Source organism: Paracoccidioides brasiliensis, assembly GCF_000150735.1.
Source record: "Paracoccidioides brasiliensis Pb18 unplaced genomic scaffold supercont2.4, whole genome shotgun sequence".
In the NCBI taxonomy this organism is placed as follows: Eukaryota; Fungi; Ascomycota; class Eurotiomycetes; order Onygenales; family Ajellomycetaceae; genus Paracoccidioides; species Paracoccidioides brasiliensis.
Window position 1 is genome coordinate 2534126 of NW_011371361.1, and position 12261 is coordinate 2546386.

General features: G+C 45.5%; 5 protein-coding genes across 5 annotated transcripts; all 5 read right to left on the minus strand.

The window, feature by feature from the left end:
- Window positions 1-146: 146 nt before the first annotated feature.
- On the minus strand, window positions 147-1261 carry PADG_11743 (uncharacterized protein; the record flags this gene model as incomplete). The annotated part of the gene is made up of 2 exons (XM_010761669.1): window positions 147-155; window positions 326-1261. 2 exons carry the CDS (start codon window positions 1259-1261, stop codon window positions 147-149), a joined length of 945 nt encoding a protein of 314 aa, XP_010759971.1.
- A 285-nt stretch (window positions 1262-1546) lies between these two features.
- PADG_11744 (meiotic recombinase Dmc1) lies at window positions 1547-3269 on the minus strand (the record flags this gene model as incomplete). The annotated part of the gene is made up of 9 exons (XM_010761670.1): window positions 1547-1614; window positions 1718-1880; window positions 1942-1964; window positions 2048-2475; window positions 2536-2639; window positions 2729-2824; window positions 2965-3020; window positions 3084-3123; window positions 3234-3269. 9 exons carry the CDS (start codon window positions 3267-3269, stop codon window positions 1547-1549), a joined length of 1014 nt encoding a protein of 337 aa, XP_010759972.1.
- A 1312-nt stretch (window positions 3270-4581) lies between these two features.
- Window positions 4582-5651, minus strand: PADG_04311 (uncharacterized protein; the record flags this gene model as incomplete). Its single annotated transcript, XM_010761110.1, has 5 exons — window positions 4582-4806; window positions 4888-5082; window positions 5171-5292; window positions 5364-5405; window positions 5474-5651. 5 exons carry the CDS (start codon window positions 5649-5651, stop codon window positions 4582-4584), a joined length of 762 nt encoding a protein of 253 aa, XP_010759412.1.
- Window positions 5652-6799: 1148 nt separating this feature from the next.
- On the minus strand, window positions 6800-8512 carry PADG_04312 (UDP-N-acetylglucosamine diphosphorylase; the record flags this gene model as incomplete). Its single annotated transcript, XM_010761492.1, has 3 exons — window positions 6800-6880; window positions 6967-7704; window positions 7784-8512. 3 exons carry the CDS (start codon window positions 8510-8512, stop codon window positions 6800-6802), a joined length of 1548 nt encoding a protein of 515 aa, XP_010759794.1.
- Window positions 8513-9081: 569 nt separating this feature from the next.
- On the minus strand, window positions 9082-10703 carry PADG_04313 (peptidyl-prolyl cis-trans isomerase-like 4; the record flags this gene model as incomplete). Its single annotated transcript, XM_010761493.1, has 4 exons — window positions 9082-9432; window positions 9496-9692; window positions 9751-10451; window positions 10624-10703. 4 exons carry the CDS (start codon window positions 10701-10703, stop codon window positions 9082-9084), a joined length of 1329 nt encoding a protein of 442 aa, XP_010759795.1.
- Window positions 10704-12261: the final 1558 nt, after the last annotated feature.

Consider the following 12261-nt stretch of genomic DNA (forward strand, 5'->3'; position numbering starts at 1 on the left):
ATATCATCAATGAACATGTGTGTTTGAGTGTGCTGTTCCTCCTGGAGAGGCGCGTGCACGCGAAATTTGCAAGGTTGTCGATACGGACCGACATCTGCAGCACATTATCCATAATTTCTCAAATCCCCGCGTTTTAGGAATTTTTTTTATTCAGGCTGTAGGGGTAAATAAGTTAGTATTAAAGAATGAAAGTAGGAAAGGAGCCCATATCGAGGAGTACCACCAATTTACACCAATATAACCATCCTGCGGGCGAAAAGGGGAGAGAAGAAACAAAACAAAAGAGAGAGAAAAGGGGATAATACAAAATAGAAAATAAACATACCCTAACCTTCCCCCTCCTCCTCCTCATCTCCTCAACCTTCCTCTTATCCTCCTCAAATTTCCTCAGCAACTCCGTCTGCCTCTCCTTTTTCCTCTCCCGCAGCTGGAATCGATAAAAGTCTTCAAGCCCCTTACTCTTCTCCTTATGCTTCTCTAACAACTCCTTCATCTCCTCCTCGCGCCCAACATTATTAATCTTCCCCTTCCGCGTAACGGTCACAAAGCCATCCTCATCAGGCTCGTCAGCGGCTGCAGCCGCTTCATGTGCTCGAGCCTCCTCAAACTGGCCAAAGATGGCCATGTAGTCGTTCACTGTGCGCAACAGATCGGTGCGTGCCGGGTACCGTAGTTTGTTATGTGTTTTGTATCTCTGGATTCCGAGGGCTGGTAAACGGTCCTTCTCGATCCCTTCACCCCATATTATCTTTGTGCGGTTTTTCGCGGCCCTTTTCGCAGCTTTGAGACTGGCTTCCATGCTGGGCCGATCGAAGAAGACTACAACTGCATGTGCGCCGCTGGTGTGGAGTTCACGGTTCCATGTGCATGGGAGCTCCATTTTATCGTGCTTGATTTGCAGGTCTTGGACAGTGTCTCGTTTTCGTTTCTTGCTGTTGCTGGTGGTAGTGCTAATCGTGGGCGGTTGGGGTGAAACTGTTGAAGAGTCTTTAGCAATTGAGTCGTGGAATTCAACTCGTTCAACACGACCAGAGGCTAATTGAGCGCCAAATAAATGTCGGAAATGCGTTTCTGTGCTCGTTACTGGGATATTTACGATGAAAAGAGAGCGGGCGGAGTCTGGGTCGGGAACTCGTGGTTCGTGAGGATGAAGGTAGAGGTAATGCGTCGCAGGGTTTGGGAATGAAGGAACTGGGGGAAACTCGACTGGTAGGACTGAGTAGCCGGATATACTCAGCGGAAAGGGTGTTTTAGGCGCCATTGTTGAAATAGTTTGACTCCTGTCTAGTTTGAATTTATGATTCTGCATATATTTTTTTTGATGTTTAAGCTAACAGTAGAATTTAGATAAGGATATTTTACACGAAAATCAGGGCTTGGCACTGCGGCTAATCCTTCCCGCTCGACATCAGAGCACTTCAAACATCATAACTTCAAAGATAGAATAAACTGTTAACTATAGAACAAAAATGCAACAATTTCTCGCGACACAGTACACAACATTATAAACTTTCTTGTACGCTGTTAGCCCTTCATGATATAGAATCTAGACCTTGTCTGGATCATTGATACCGCCATTCGTGATCACATAAGTGGCTTCGCGCTCCGGGCAATCTAGTTAAAACAGCATGGTGAATGTCCTTTGTCTTTATTTTGATTTTTTGATTTTTATTTATTGTTTTTGTTGGGGGTGGTTTGAAAAGGAGTAACTATTTACCTGGAGAATCCTGGATCTTTGCAACTCTTTCTTCACCTCGACCTTTCCGAAGCAAGACTCGAGTGGTCGAAGCGTGAGCTAAGATATGCCCTCCAACCGGTTTACGACCATCTGCACCTGCAAACAGGGCACTTGCACCAGGATCACTTTGTACCTGGTTGGTCTGTAGGTTGGGGTAAGCTTGGGAACCAGCTGAAGCTTTCTCTCATTCTCGAGAAACCTACCATTAAAACGCAGACGTTGAATTCTGTCGCGGGAACTGTGAGCTTCTGAGTCTGGGGTGTTGGAAAGGGGATAAGTGGATGAGTGGGCTATGAATTATTCACGCACCTTCCGCCATATGCGCCAATTTCATCAGGAACTGGTTTAACTTCTGCTGCCGATCCGCCAATTCTCCACGACCACAGTAGTCGACACGGAAACAGTTCATGATACTGTCAATTATCAACAATCGATACTCACTGCCTGCAAACTCCTTTGACAGGGTATTGAGGAGCTCCAGCTGGTGCTCGCTATTGAGTGCTCTTGCATAAGCGATGTTCTCCAATGCGGAGTCTGGGTCAACACCAAAGCGTTCCGCAATCTGGGCAATTCTTTCTGGTCGGAAGGTGCCCTCAGTATCTATATAGGCTACTTTCCCCTCTGCGCCGCCCATATCCTTGGGAAGCTGCGCCACAACTGACATGGTGTGCGAGAGCTGTGTCTTGCCACAGCGAAACTCGCCGTACACCTCACTGATGCTCATGCTCTGAAATCCACTGCTTAATACAATTAATACCTTTTAGATAAAAATCAACTAGGACATGTTATCAACGGACCCTGCAAGGATGGAGTCAAATTGTTTACTCCCAGTGGAAATCTTCACGACCCGTTTCCGCTGGTGGCCTAGTTCCATTGCAGTTATGAATCCAGAAGCTGAAGGCTGCATGGATACCCGTCAGTTACGTTGAACCACGGGTAAGAAGGGTTTAGTGGACTTCAGAATAAGGATGTTGGCAGAGCCATATATACCTGGCATTTTTGAACAGCCTCCTTAATCTTCTCGACTTTGACTTCACTAAAACCCTTGATCTTCAGAAGCGTCTTTCTCGTGGCTCCGTGTACAGACTACAGGATGTCCAACGATTCCCATTGGCCTAATGTTAGTCTTGGACTGAGTCTAGTACCTTTGAAATGTTCCCCTTTAAAGCAAGTGGGGTGCTCAAGCTGGTGTAGTTGAACAAAGATTCCGGGGTCAAATATCATACAGCAACTGTATAAAATCCGTTCGCCTTCAGTTTCGTAATATCAGCTGCTCCAACACCTACACGATAACCCCTTTAGCTGAGTTACTTATTTGAAGTCTTGAGATGTGAAGAACTCTCACCATGAGCCTGGATGCCGTCTATATCGACGATGAAAATATCCTTTAGAACAAAATAAATCGGTCAATTTGAGTGCACAGTCGATTACATCTTTCGGAAGAGAAGGGAAAACGGAAATGGGAGAGGGAAGGGGAGCCTCTTTTGGTTCTCACATCATCGAACTCGTCACTGGCATTTGATGCGGGCATCTTGTTGCCGGCTCAGCTCTGCTATCACCACTAACAACTCGGGTAGGTAAGGGGTGAGTTATAACTTCAGGTGAAGATGTAATGAGATTAGGAATAGCTAGATGGTGAGGTTACAGACGAACAGATCAGATAGATGACTGGACTTGATGGTCCTTGAAACAAATGAGGTTATTCTTCTCTGAAGAAGTGGGAGGTCGGGGTGGGGGGTGGGTCACGGGTATTTCCCGATCAGGAGAGGACGGGCAGAGCCTCATCCAGCCTCAGAGGACACACGCAGACCCATCAGGATCTCCTACTACATGACGAAAGGACGTGGGGAGAAAGAGATAGCAAAAACAAAAATGTAATGACAAGTATGATGTTGCGAGCAGAGCCATTTCAGTATTCATGTAGGTAGATGGAGAGGCCATTCCTTTCAAAATAGAACTTGACGAGACTTATATGAAAATACACAGCATGTCGTGTTGTGCGCATCACCAACAAATTGACGCCCAGTGAAAGGTACAAAAGAAAAATACCAGCCAGCCCTTCCCAATCCCTAGGACGAGAGAGAGGAAAAAGGAAAAATGGGGCGAGAGAAGATCCAAAATTTGATGTTGAGAAAAGGATAAATATAAAATAAATAACCACACCATACCTCATAGGAGGAGAATGTTGAGAGAGGGCAAAACCTGGATGGACAAAGGATGTAAAAAGATATTAACAGGCAGTATGTGAATATGTGTGTTCATTCCAGCACCGACAACTTCTATTTCACAATCCACAGTCCATAATTAATTTTGATGAATGCAATATATAGAAAGTTTCGAAAATCTCACATTTTCTTCCTCCATCATTAGGCCTTGCTGTTGAAGTTAAAATTCAATTTTTGATATCTTCCTCAAAGAAGGTGAATTTGAAACTTTTCCTCTCCCTTACTTTATTCCCCAAACTTTTTTGTCAGCCAAATTGACGCCATTTCATGAGGCTTATTCAGCCCGTTGCCGGATTCCAGGTCATTGATTTTTTGCTTTGATTTGTTTTCCTTTTCGTCATGATTAACTTCCTGTTTCTTTATTTGGCATTTCGTATACATAAAAAGACCTCGATTCTTGAGAATCTGACACGGGACATAATATGTGCAAACCCTTTCCAGGAAAAAAAAATGAGGAAAAATGAAGAAAATAAAAATGAACACGATTAACAATAAAGGGCCGAACGGGGTTTACACCAAATACACAAAGGAAAAGAAACGTATATATATGGATCGTAGTAGAGCTCCATCAGAGTCCTAACGGATTGTTGGGTGTGGACGTTGATTGAGATATCGACTTTAAGCGACTGCCGGAGTGGGCGCTGCAGCAACGGGGGCAACGTTAGCATCCGTCACGGCAGCGGTCTCGGCAGCGGGCTCCGCAGCGGTCGAAGCAACGGCTTCGGTGGTGTTAGTCGGACAATCGCGAGAGATATGGCCTGCCTGGGAGCATTTATAGCAGACTTTGCCTACGGAGCTCAACGGTCCACCATTGGGAGCAGTGCAATCACGGGAGATATGACCCTGCATCTATTTGTTAGACAATGGAAATGGAGTTCTCGGGGTCATTTATTTCCCCTTGATATATAGTTTGGGATAACTAACCAATTTGCCACATGCATAGCATTTCATAGACTGAGCCTGGCAATCCCGCGCGAAATGGTTTGGACCACCACATTTATAGCACGTAGCAGTTCTGGCATATCCGGCGAATGCACCACGGAAGGGAGAGTTGAAAACCCCACGGGCTGATGGAACACCTCTTCCGGCACCTTGCATGCCGGTAGATGGGCAATTCCGCTGTGAACTAGGGTCAGTGAAAACGTCTTTGGATGCTAGGCAGAATAAAACTTTATATTTAAATAGACAAATCAATGAAAACTCTTACAGCCAGATGGCCAAGGATATTGCAGTTGTAGCAACGGCCGCTCGTGGCACCCCCGTTCAAGCGCAAGGTTGGGCAGTCAGCTTGCACATGTCCTAGGCCCTGACAATGGTAGCATTGTTTCGCTGTGGGAAAAAGAGAACTGTTAATATATCTCCGCATTAGTAAACCTGGGGTTGAAGAAAACTCTCCTTACTTTCTGTTGTGCGAGGACGCGGGCAGCCATTCGACTCGTGTCCTAATTGATCATTAGTTTGACTGGAAATAATTTCGACATTAGTCCATTTTTCGCATCTTGAGTCTTACCGGGTTGCTTGCCTGTGCGAGCTTTGATTAGTCTTGACTCCCCTAAATGTGAAGAGAAGAGGGCAATTGCGAAAATAGAGAACTCACAGTTATAGCATAAGCGCTCCGCGGACGAGCACACCTCTGTTTCAATCAGCCAGGGCTCCTCAACTCGATTGAAAAAATCTTCTGATGGCATATTTTTTCACTAACCAGCATAATGACCAATGTTGCCACATTTGTAGCATGCACGGCGTGAGGCCATCATCTCCTTATATTGCTAGTCGTGTCTCCACTGTCAGTTCTCAAATCGTCTCCGGATGCAAGTTCATAATTTATGTGAAATAACATTCCAAGACAAGAATACAAAGGGTATGCGAGAAACGGATAAGGGCAGGTAGCAGATGTTCTGGGGCAGATAGGGTTGGTGTAAAATGTATGCTAGTTTAACGGGATGGAAGGGTCGGATAGGAGATAGTAGCTAACAGGTTGGGAGGTTGAGAAAACAACCCGCAGTTTCGGTATACATGGAACAGTCTTCGCAACACATCGGGGCGAACTCACAACTGGCAAGTTATATCGGTTAAAACAATTAAAATTACTCGGTTGAGGCAACTTTTCCCAACTTCTCTTGATGACCTATTCTTGTTAGCTTAACGAACATGGACAGTACCGTCTCTCAAGCTATCCATAATGGGTGGACAGGAAACGTATGGAAGAAACCGCAGAGGACGGGTGATGCATTCTCACACAAAGTTCAAGGGGCAAGGTAAGAACTTACAACAAACTCGGCACACCGATCTAACTAAACCCTTCACTTCTGCTTCTGCTTCTTCTCTCCAATCCCACCAAGCCACAAAAACAATCCTTTCAGGGTGTGAAGAAACGGCGTGATGTTGATATGAATTGCAGGTCTGAAACAAAATGATGGTCGTCGGGCGTTTAAGCAGAAAAGAGAAAAAGATTTTGAGAAGCTTGACCGCCTAGCCGAAAAGAGGCTAGCGCCACACCGTTTTCGAATACAAAGAAAACGGTGAAATGCATTGTATTATCATTGTTCTTGAAGTTATTTTATGCAGCGGGTTATAGCAGAGAAGGAAGTTCATTTCGAGATAACTAAATAGTTACCATGTTGTGCTATTACTAATGCAAACAGTGACCTATAGATATCTGTTTTCATAGCCATTTTGAAAATGGCCAGAGCGATTTATTCAAGGCGACTACTGAATGTCTCTTGAATTGTGTTGCCTCAGCATGTTCTGCTGATTGAGAAGAAATCTAACCCATCAAATGCTATCCCCACGACAACTACACTGCAGAGGGCCCTGCTAACAATCTCATTTGGATTCAAGCATTTGCTTTCTCGCTTTCAATTACCGCTGGTGCTTTGATGACTCGACCCTTCAAGAACCCCAACCCCTCTCCAGCCTACGTGAAATCATAATCAGTATTTTTTGTCTGAACCAGGTTCAAATGTATAACGGGAATCCATGTTGTGTAGACGTAATACTCACATAGCTTATCAACGGAGAAACTTCAACGCCAGCAGCGTCCTCCGATTCACTCTCCACTAAACCCCCAGCAGCGCGGACCCATCGCTCCCCTTGTCGCATGATGTCTCTCTTGCTAGTGTCAGGGTCATCCTCCCCCGTGCCACGGGCATTTTTCAATGGTGAAAACTCGTCTTCCCGCTTGACTTCAATCGAGGCAAATTTGTCAAGCGGCAGCAATGGAAACACATCGAAAACAAACTGTTCGAGCTTAATCCCGTTGGGTCTCTCAACTTTGACGATCTCCCCCGTCCCCAAGTTGACGCAAGGAATCTTCTTGCGGGCTACATGGTGTGGCAATTTTGAGGCCCAGACTTCAATGGACTCAAGGAAGCTGAATGAGTAGTAATGGTTCACGATGTTCGCTGCGCGGAACTTGAGAACGTCAGGGTGCTTGGGATCCTTGGCCTCAGCGGTTTCCTTGTCTATCTCGGAGTATTCCACGACATCTGGTTTCCCGTTCTTCAGCAGAATGAGACCGACGGACTCGGTGGCATTCCGCTTGCGTACGACTTTTGTAGCAATATCGACATTTTTGAAGGCTGCAAAACCGATGAAGACGGGATCAGCAACCTTCACGAGACAGTTGTCAACGCAGTAGGCGTGGATATGCTTGATTCCCCTGTTCCTCATGTCTGTTCGAACTCCAGATGTTAAAAGCGCTTGGTATATGCCGCCATTGCCATCAGGTGCCACTGCCACCTATGTTTTAAATAATTGTATGTAAGCGGGAGAACCTAGGTACCTTGTAGGATAAAAAGAAATGAAGAAAAATACATACTTTTGATTTGTTCTCCATTAAAATTTTCCCCTCGTTGGATATGCATGGCAATACCCCTTGCTCAAATATTACAACATTCTCCTTCTCCAAGCCAAAAAAGTTATGCTTTTCAAAGAACGTCTGTGTGGGCTGCCGCGTTGGGCCGCTGGTCATTACATACCAAGGGATAACAACCTTGTCCTTGTCCGATGACGCTTGAGCCAATTGCTGCAGCTTTATAATTCTCTCTGCCTGTATCTGGAAAAGTGATTTCTTGCTTGGAAGGCCAATATCAAAGCAACCCTTTGGTGCGGAGCTACCTAACCGAGTCCCCTGGCCGCCAGCCATCAATACCACAGCCACTTTGTTGGCAGCGATCAGTTCAAGACCGGTATTATAGAATTTTTGTAAAGAGTCACTATCTGAGTCAATCATGGATGCCGTGGAGGATTCCGGCAAGGGCTCGACGGTGGTTTTTTGAGCACCTTGCGTGGCGGCGGGGGGATTGAGGGCAGTGTTGGCAAGCTCATTGATGCGGTTTGGATCAAAGTTGGAGAGCTGGTCGAAGAGACGAGCCTTTTCGGTTGATTTGAGCTCCTCGAAGAAGGTAAACACATGTCCCTGTCCTGCCTCTTCATATTTACGTTTCAGCGTATTGATCTCCTCCTGCGACGGTTCGCGGGGTTGAGCTGCCTCCCTCTCACTCTCACCAATTGGAAGGCAGTCCATGATATTTGAGACCAACGACATTGCCGCAGCAATAATATGTGATTGGGTTAGATGAAAAGATGAAGAAAAGAAAAGAAAGTACGTAGAATTCTGACTACTTTCGTTTGCTTTACCTTTTTAAGAACTAGAAGAGAGGGGAGGACGTTGATTTTAAGCAAAGCCTGGAACTAATTAGATGATGATGCCCCACCAAAGATTGTATTTTTAGCTGTACAGTCAAAAACTGCCCCAATCCTGCCAAAATTATCAACTTCTAAGTGGGTCAAAGGTCGTCAATTACCGCCAGGAGAAAAACGCTATTGTTTGGAGAATCTTGTTTTCATTTTGACAGGGCAAGGGGTTCAACCATTAGGCTTTAAGACATGGATGGGAACCACTGCGGATAAGGTCTACGTCTCTTGGCAGCCACAACTATCTGGGGGTTGTTTTATCCAGAGGATATTGAATGATTCTTTCAGGGGTTGTGGAAAACAAAGAAAAAGGGACCTGTAGTTTGAGAATTTGTTGTTTTCAAATTGATATGGTTACAGAGAAATAACTATATAGCTACTTTGCACTGGGTATTTTAATTAAGAGATCTATGCCTTTGATCATCGCCTACGCCTATCACTTCCGTATCCATGCCTTGATGAGTTGTTGCTCCCTCTGTATTGCCTATTATCACCATCGTCATAATGGTGACGCGAGGGTGACCTACTTCTATGTCTGGATCCTCTAGGTGGGCTTCGACTCCGACTCCGAGAATGTCTGTAAGATTTAAAATCGCCTTTTCTGCGCATATCCTCCTTGTCAAATACCATTCCATATGAATCTCGTCGAAGCGCCTCTGAGGCTCTGTATTGGCGCCTCTTCTCTAAAGTAGATATTCCTCCAAACCCGCCTCGTTGGCTAGCTCTTTTGGAATTTGTTGCGTTCCGCCAAGTGTCCGATAATTTCGAAACCTAAAAATAGACGTTAGCAAGTTACAGCTGAAGGATAGGTATAAGAACAAGAATGACACTCACACTTTGAGAAAAGTCAACATGAATTCGATGATCATCGATCAAAACACCTTGCATTTTAAAATAAGCTTGTTCGCAGTCTTTCTGGTTCTCAAATTCGATGAACGCATACTGCAGGCTGTCACCAGTTCGCTTGTCTCGTATCACTTCACAGGACAATATCGGCCCAAACCGACTAAAAATAAGATGAAGATCCTCATCTGATTTGGTTAGTTCAGTATGTAGGTTGAATCACGGAAGAAAGGTGTGATTACACACCTTGAGTTACAGGATTAAGTTTACACACGAAAAGGACGTTTTCTGGTGGCTTGACCTCAGCAAACGGCAAATCCCCAACCATTTCCAGGGTCAAAGCCTGTGCCCGAGCCTCGCGCTCGCGTCGTAACTTTTCTACCGCCACCTCGTCGATATTTTCGTCTAACTCTTCATCGTCTGCAATCATTACTGTTGCCAACTGCGCTTTCGAAGGCAGTGGACTTTCTGGGGGTACCACCAGCCCCGGTGGATCGTCGAAAGGATCATCTAGAATCACGGTATGCCGAATTCGAATATCTTTAAGTGGACGTCCCTTATCATCGATAAACGCATCGTTTACTTTCTCCAGGACATCGAATCCTTCCACCACTTTCCCGAAAATAGCCGCTTTCCCATCCAGGTAGTCCAGATTATCACCAAGGGTTATAATGAACTGGCTTCCCGCCAGGCGCTCGTCGAGGTCTTTTGTGGAAGGGACCGTAGCCATACTAACCGTGCCACGCTCTGTGTGCTTCATTTTCGGTGGGAACTTGATCGGAAATGTCCTTCGTGAGGGTCCGTTGAGGAGACCCCATATGGAAGACCCTCCATCGCTGTCCTTAGAGTCGGGACCTATGGGGTCGCCGGTCTGGAAGGAGAAATTCTTCTGGACGTTGTATACCGGAGAAAAATTGTAATACTTGACCTTGCATAGCTTCAGAAAACTGGATTGCAACGGTTTGGAAATCTTAGTTTTCACCCTTCAGCCACTTCACATTTGTACAACTTGTTGGAGGGGTAAAGGGGGGGAAATAGGGAATACGTAGAGATAACGAACGGACGAACCAACGAACGAACGAGAGAAAAGCGGGGTACGGGAAAAATTAACAGACGTACTTCTCGCAAGCTTTGGGGGTCGCGTCGACTAAAAGATCAATAACCACATCACCCAACGAGGTCTCCAAGATGACACTCATGAGGGCAAAGAATGTTGACCCAACAAGGGACTAAAGTGAGGCACCGGGAGGGATGAAACCGGGGGGGGAGCATTAATTGTGGAAGTATGCGTGGGAGAATATCCGTCAAATAATGGATATGTATATGCAGCATACGATGGCTACGCAGGTTGGTTGATACTGCGAAAGGCAGTTATGAGATATTGTAGCTGCAAAAGTAGCCAAGGAAGTGAGGCTTGAGTTGGAGATCTTTTGGAATGTTGGAGGGATCGACAGAGGAACCTTTTGGCTTGGCAGAACTGTGCCGTTTTTGGTTAGGCCAATGAGAGCCCGTTGGCTGCGTCGAGTTTCTGCTGTCGTGACTGACGCCTCGCACACCACACAGACAGACTCACAGAGACAGTCATGCCTGTTCTGATCATCCAATGTTCAACCTCCCCTTCAGGTCTTCCCGAAGCAGTGGCAAATGATATGATATGATAATATATTGATGTTATGATGATTTGTGTCTATTAATCATTTTTTTTGTCTAGTTAATGACCTACCTAACCAGGGCTTGTGAACTCCTCTGGCAAATCTTTAACAGATAAGGGTCTCCGATCAACCTTATATAAGTTATATACATAACTAGTTATGTATGTTAAGAAAGCATTCCGGTTTCATTTACGGAGAATAACAGACGGACTATTTTAATGTGGATGATTCTCATTTGTTTGTCACCCACCTCCTCAAAGAAGGTGTTTCTGGAACTGAAGCTGACAGCGGTTAGCCCAACGTCAACCTCAACCAAATGCCAAACGTTCTTCAGCACTCCTCAAATTTCAATCGCCCGAGGAGATCTGATGCGAAGCCAAACTTAAAATTCCCTAGACTACCAATTATTCTCTACTTACACAGAACCCCAATGCTGCCATTTCTGGATCGCCTCACCAGTTCGGCAGTTCCCCCGCCCCCTCTTTGCCCCCAACCGTTTCACGGAAACAAGAAGGACCGTTGAAAATCCCGTTCCCTCACATAATGTTTTCTTAGCTTTGTCTGACACCAATTTTACCAGCTCTTCTGGGGGGTGTTTTTTGCAATTCCTGCGTACACACGTGGAGACGGATCGGGCCATCCATGGTGGCTGCAAGACAGCAACCCTGTTGATGGGTCCTTCAAGCATAACATTCAAATCCTTTTCATGCACAAAACTGTATATGTACTAATATGATCCAGGGGTGAGATCCCGCTTCCCGAAAGTCTCTGGAAAACCCTATGATTTCAAGTTTCCACCTACCCCTTCACCTCCCTATCTGCATATCGCTACGGGATAAGAGGGGGGGTTTTCCTTCTCGGATGTGACACCTCAAACCCCATTATATATGTGCCATTGAAGGATTGAACTTTCTCCTTGTTTTAGTGAGTAGTCAACTCAATGCTTTCTCGGTAAGCGTAAATTCTCATAAGCCCCGCGTCTATTTACCCCGGCTGTCCCACGGTTTCGCCTTGCCTACGACTCAGAGATGCATGAAACACACATATTCACTTGTCTTAATTCTTCACAGCAAATCCTGGGAACTGGAAGCCCTTTTTTGCCTCC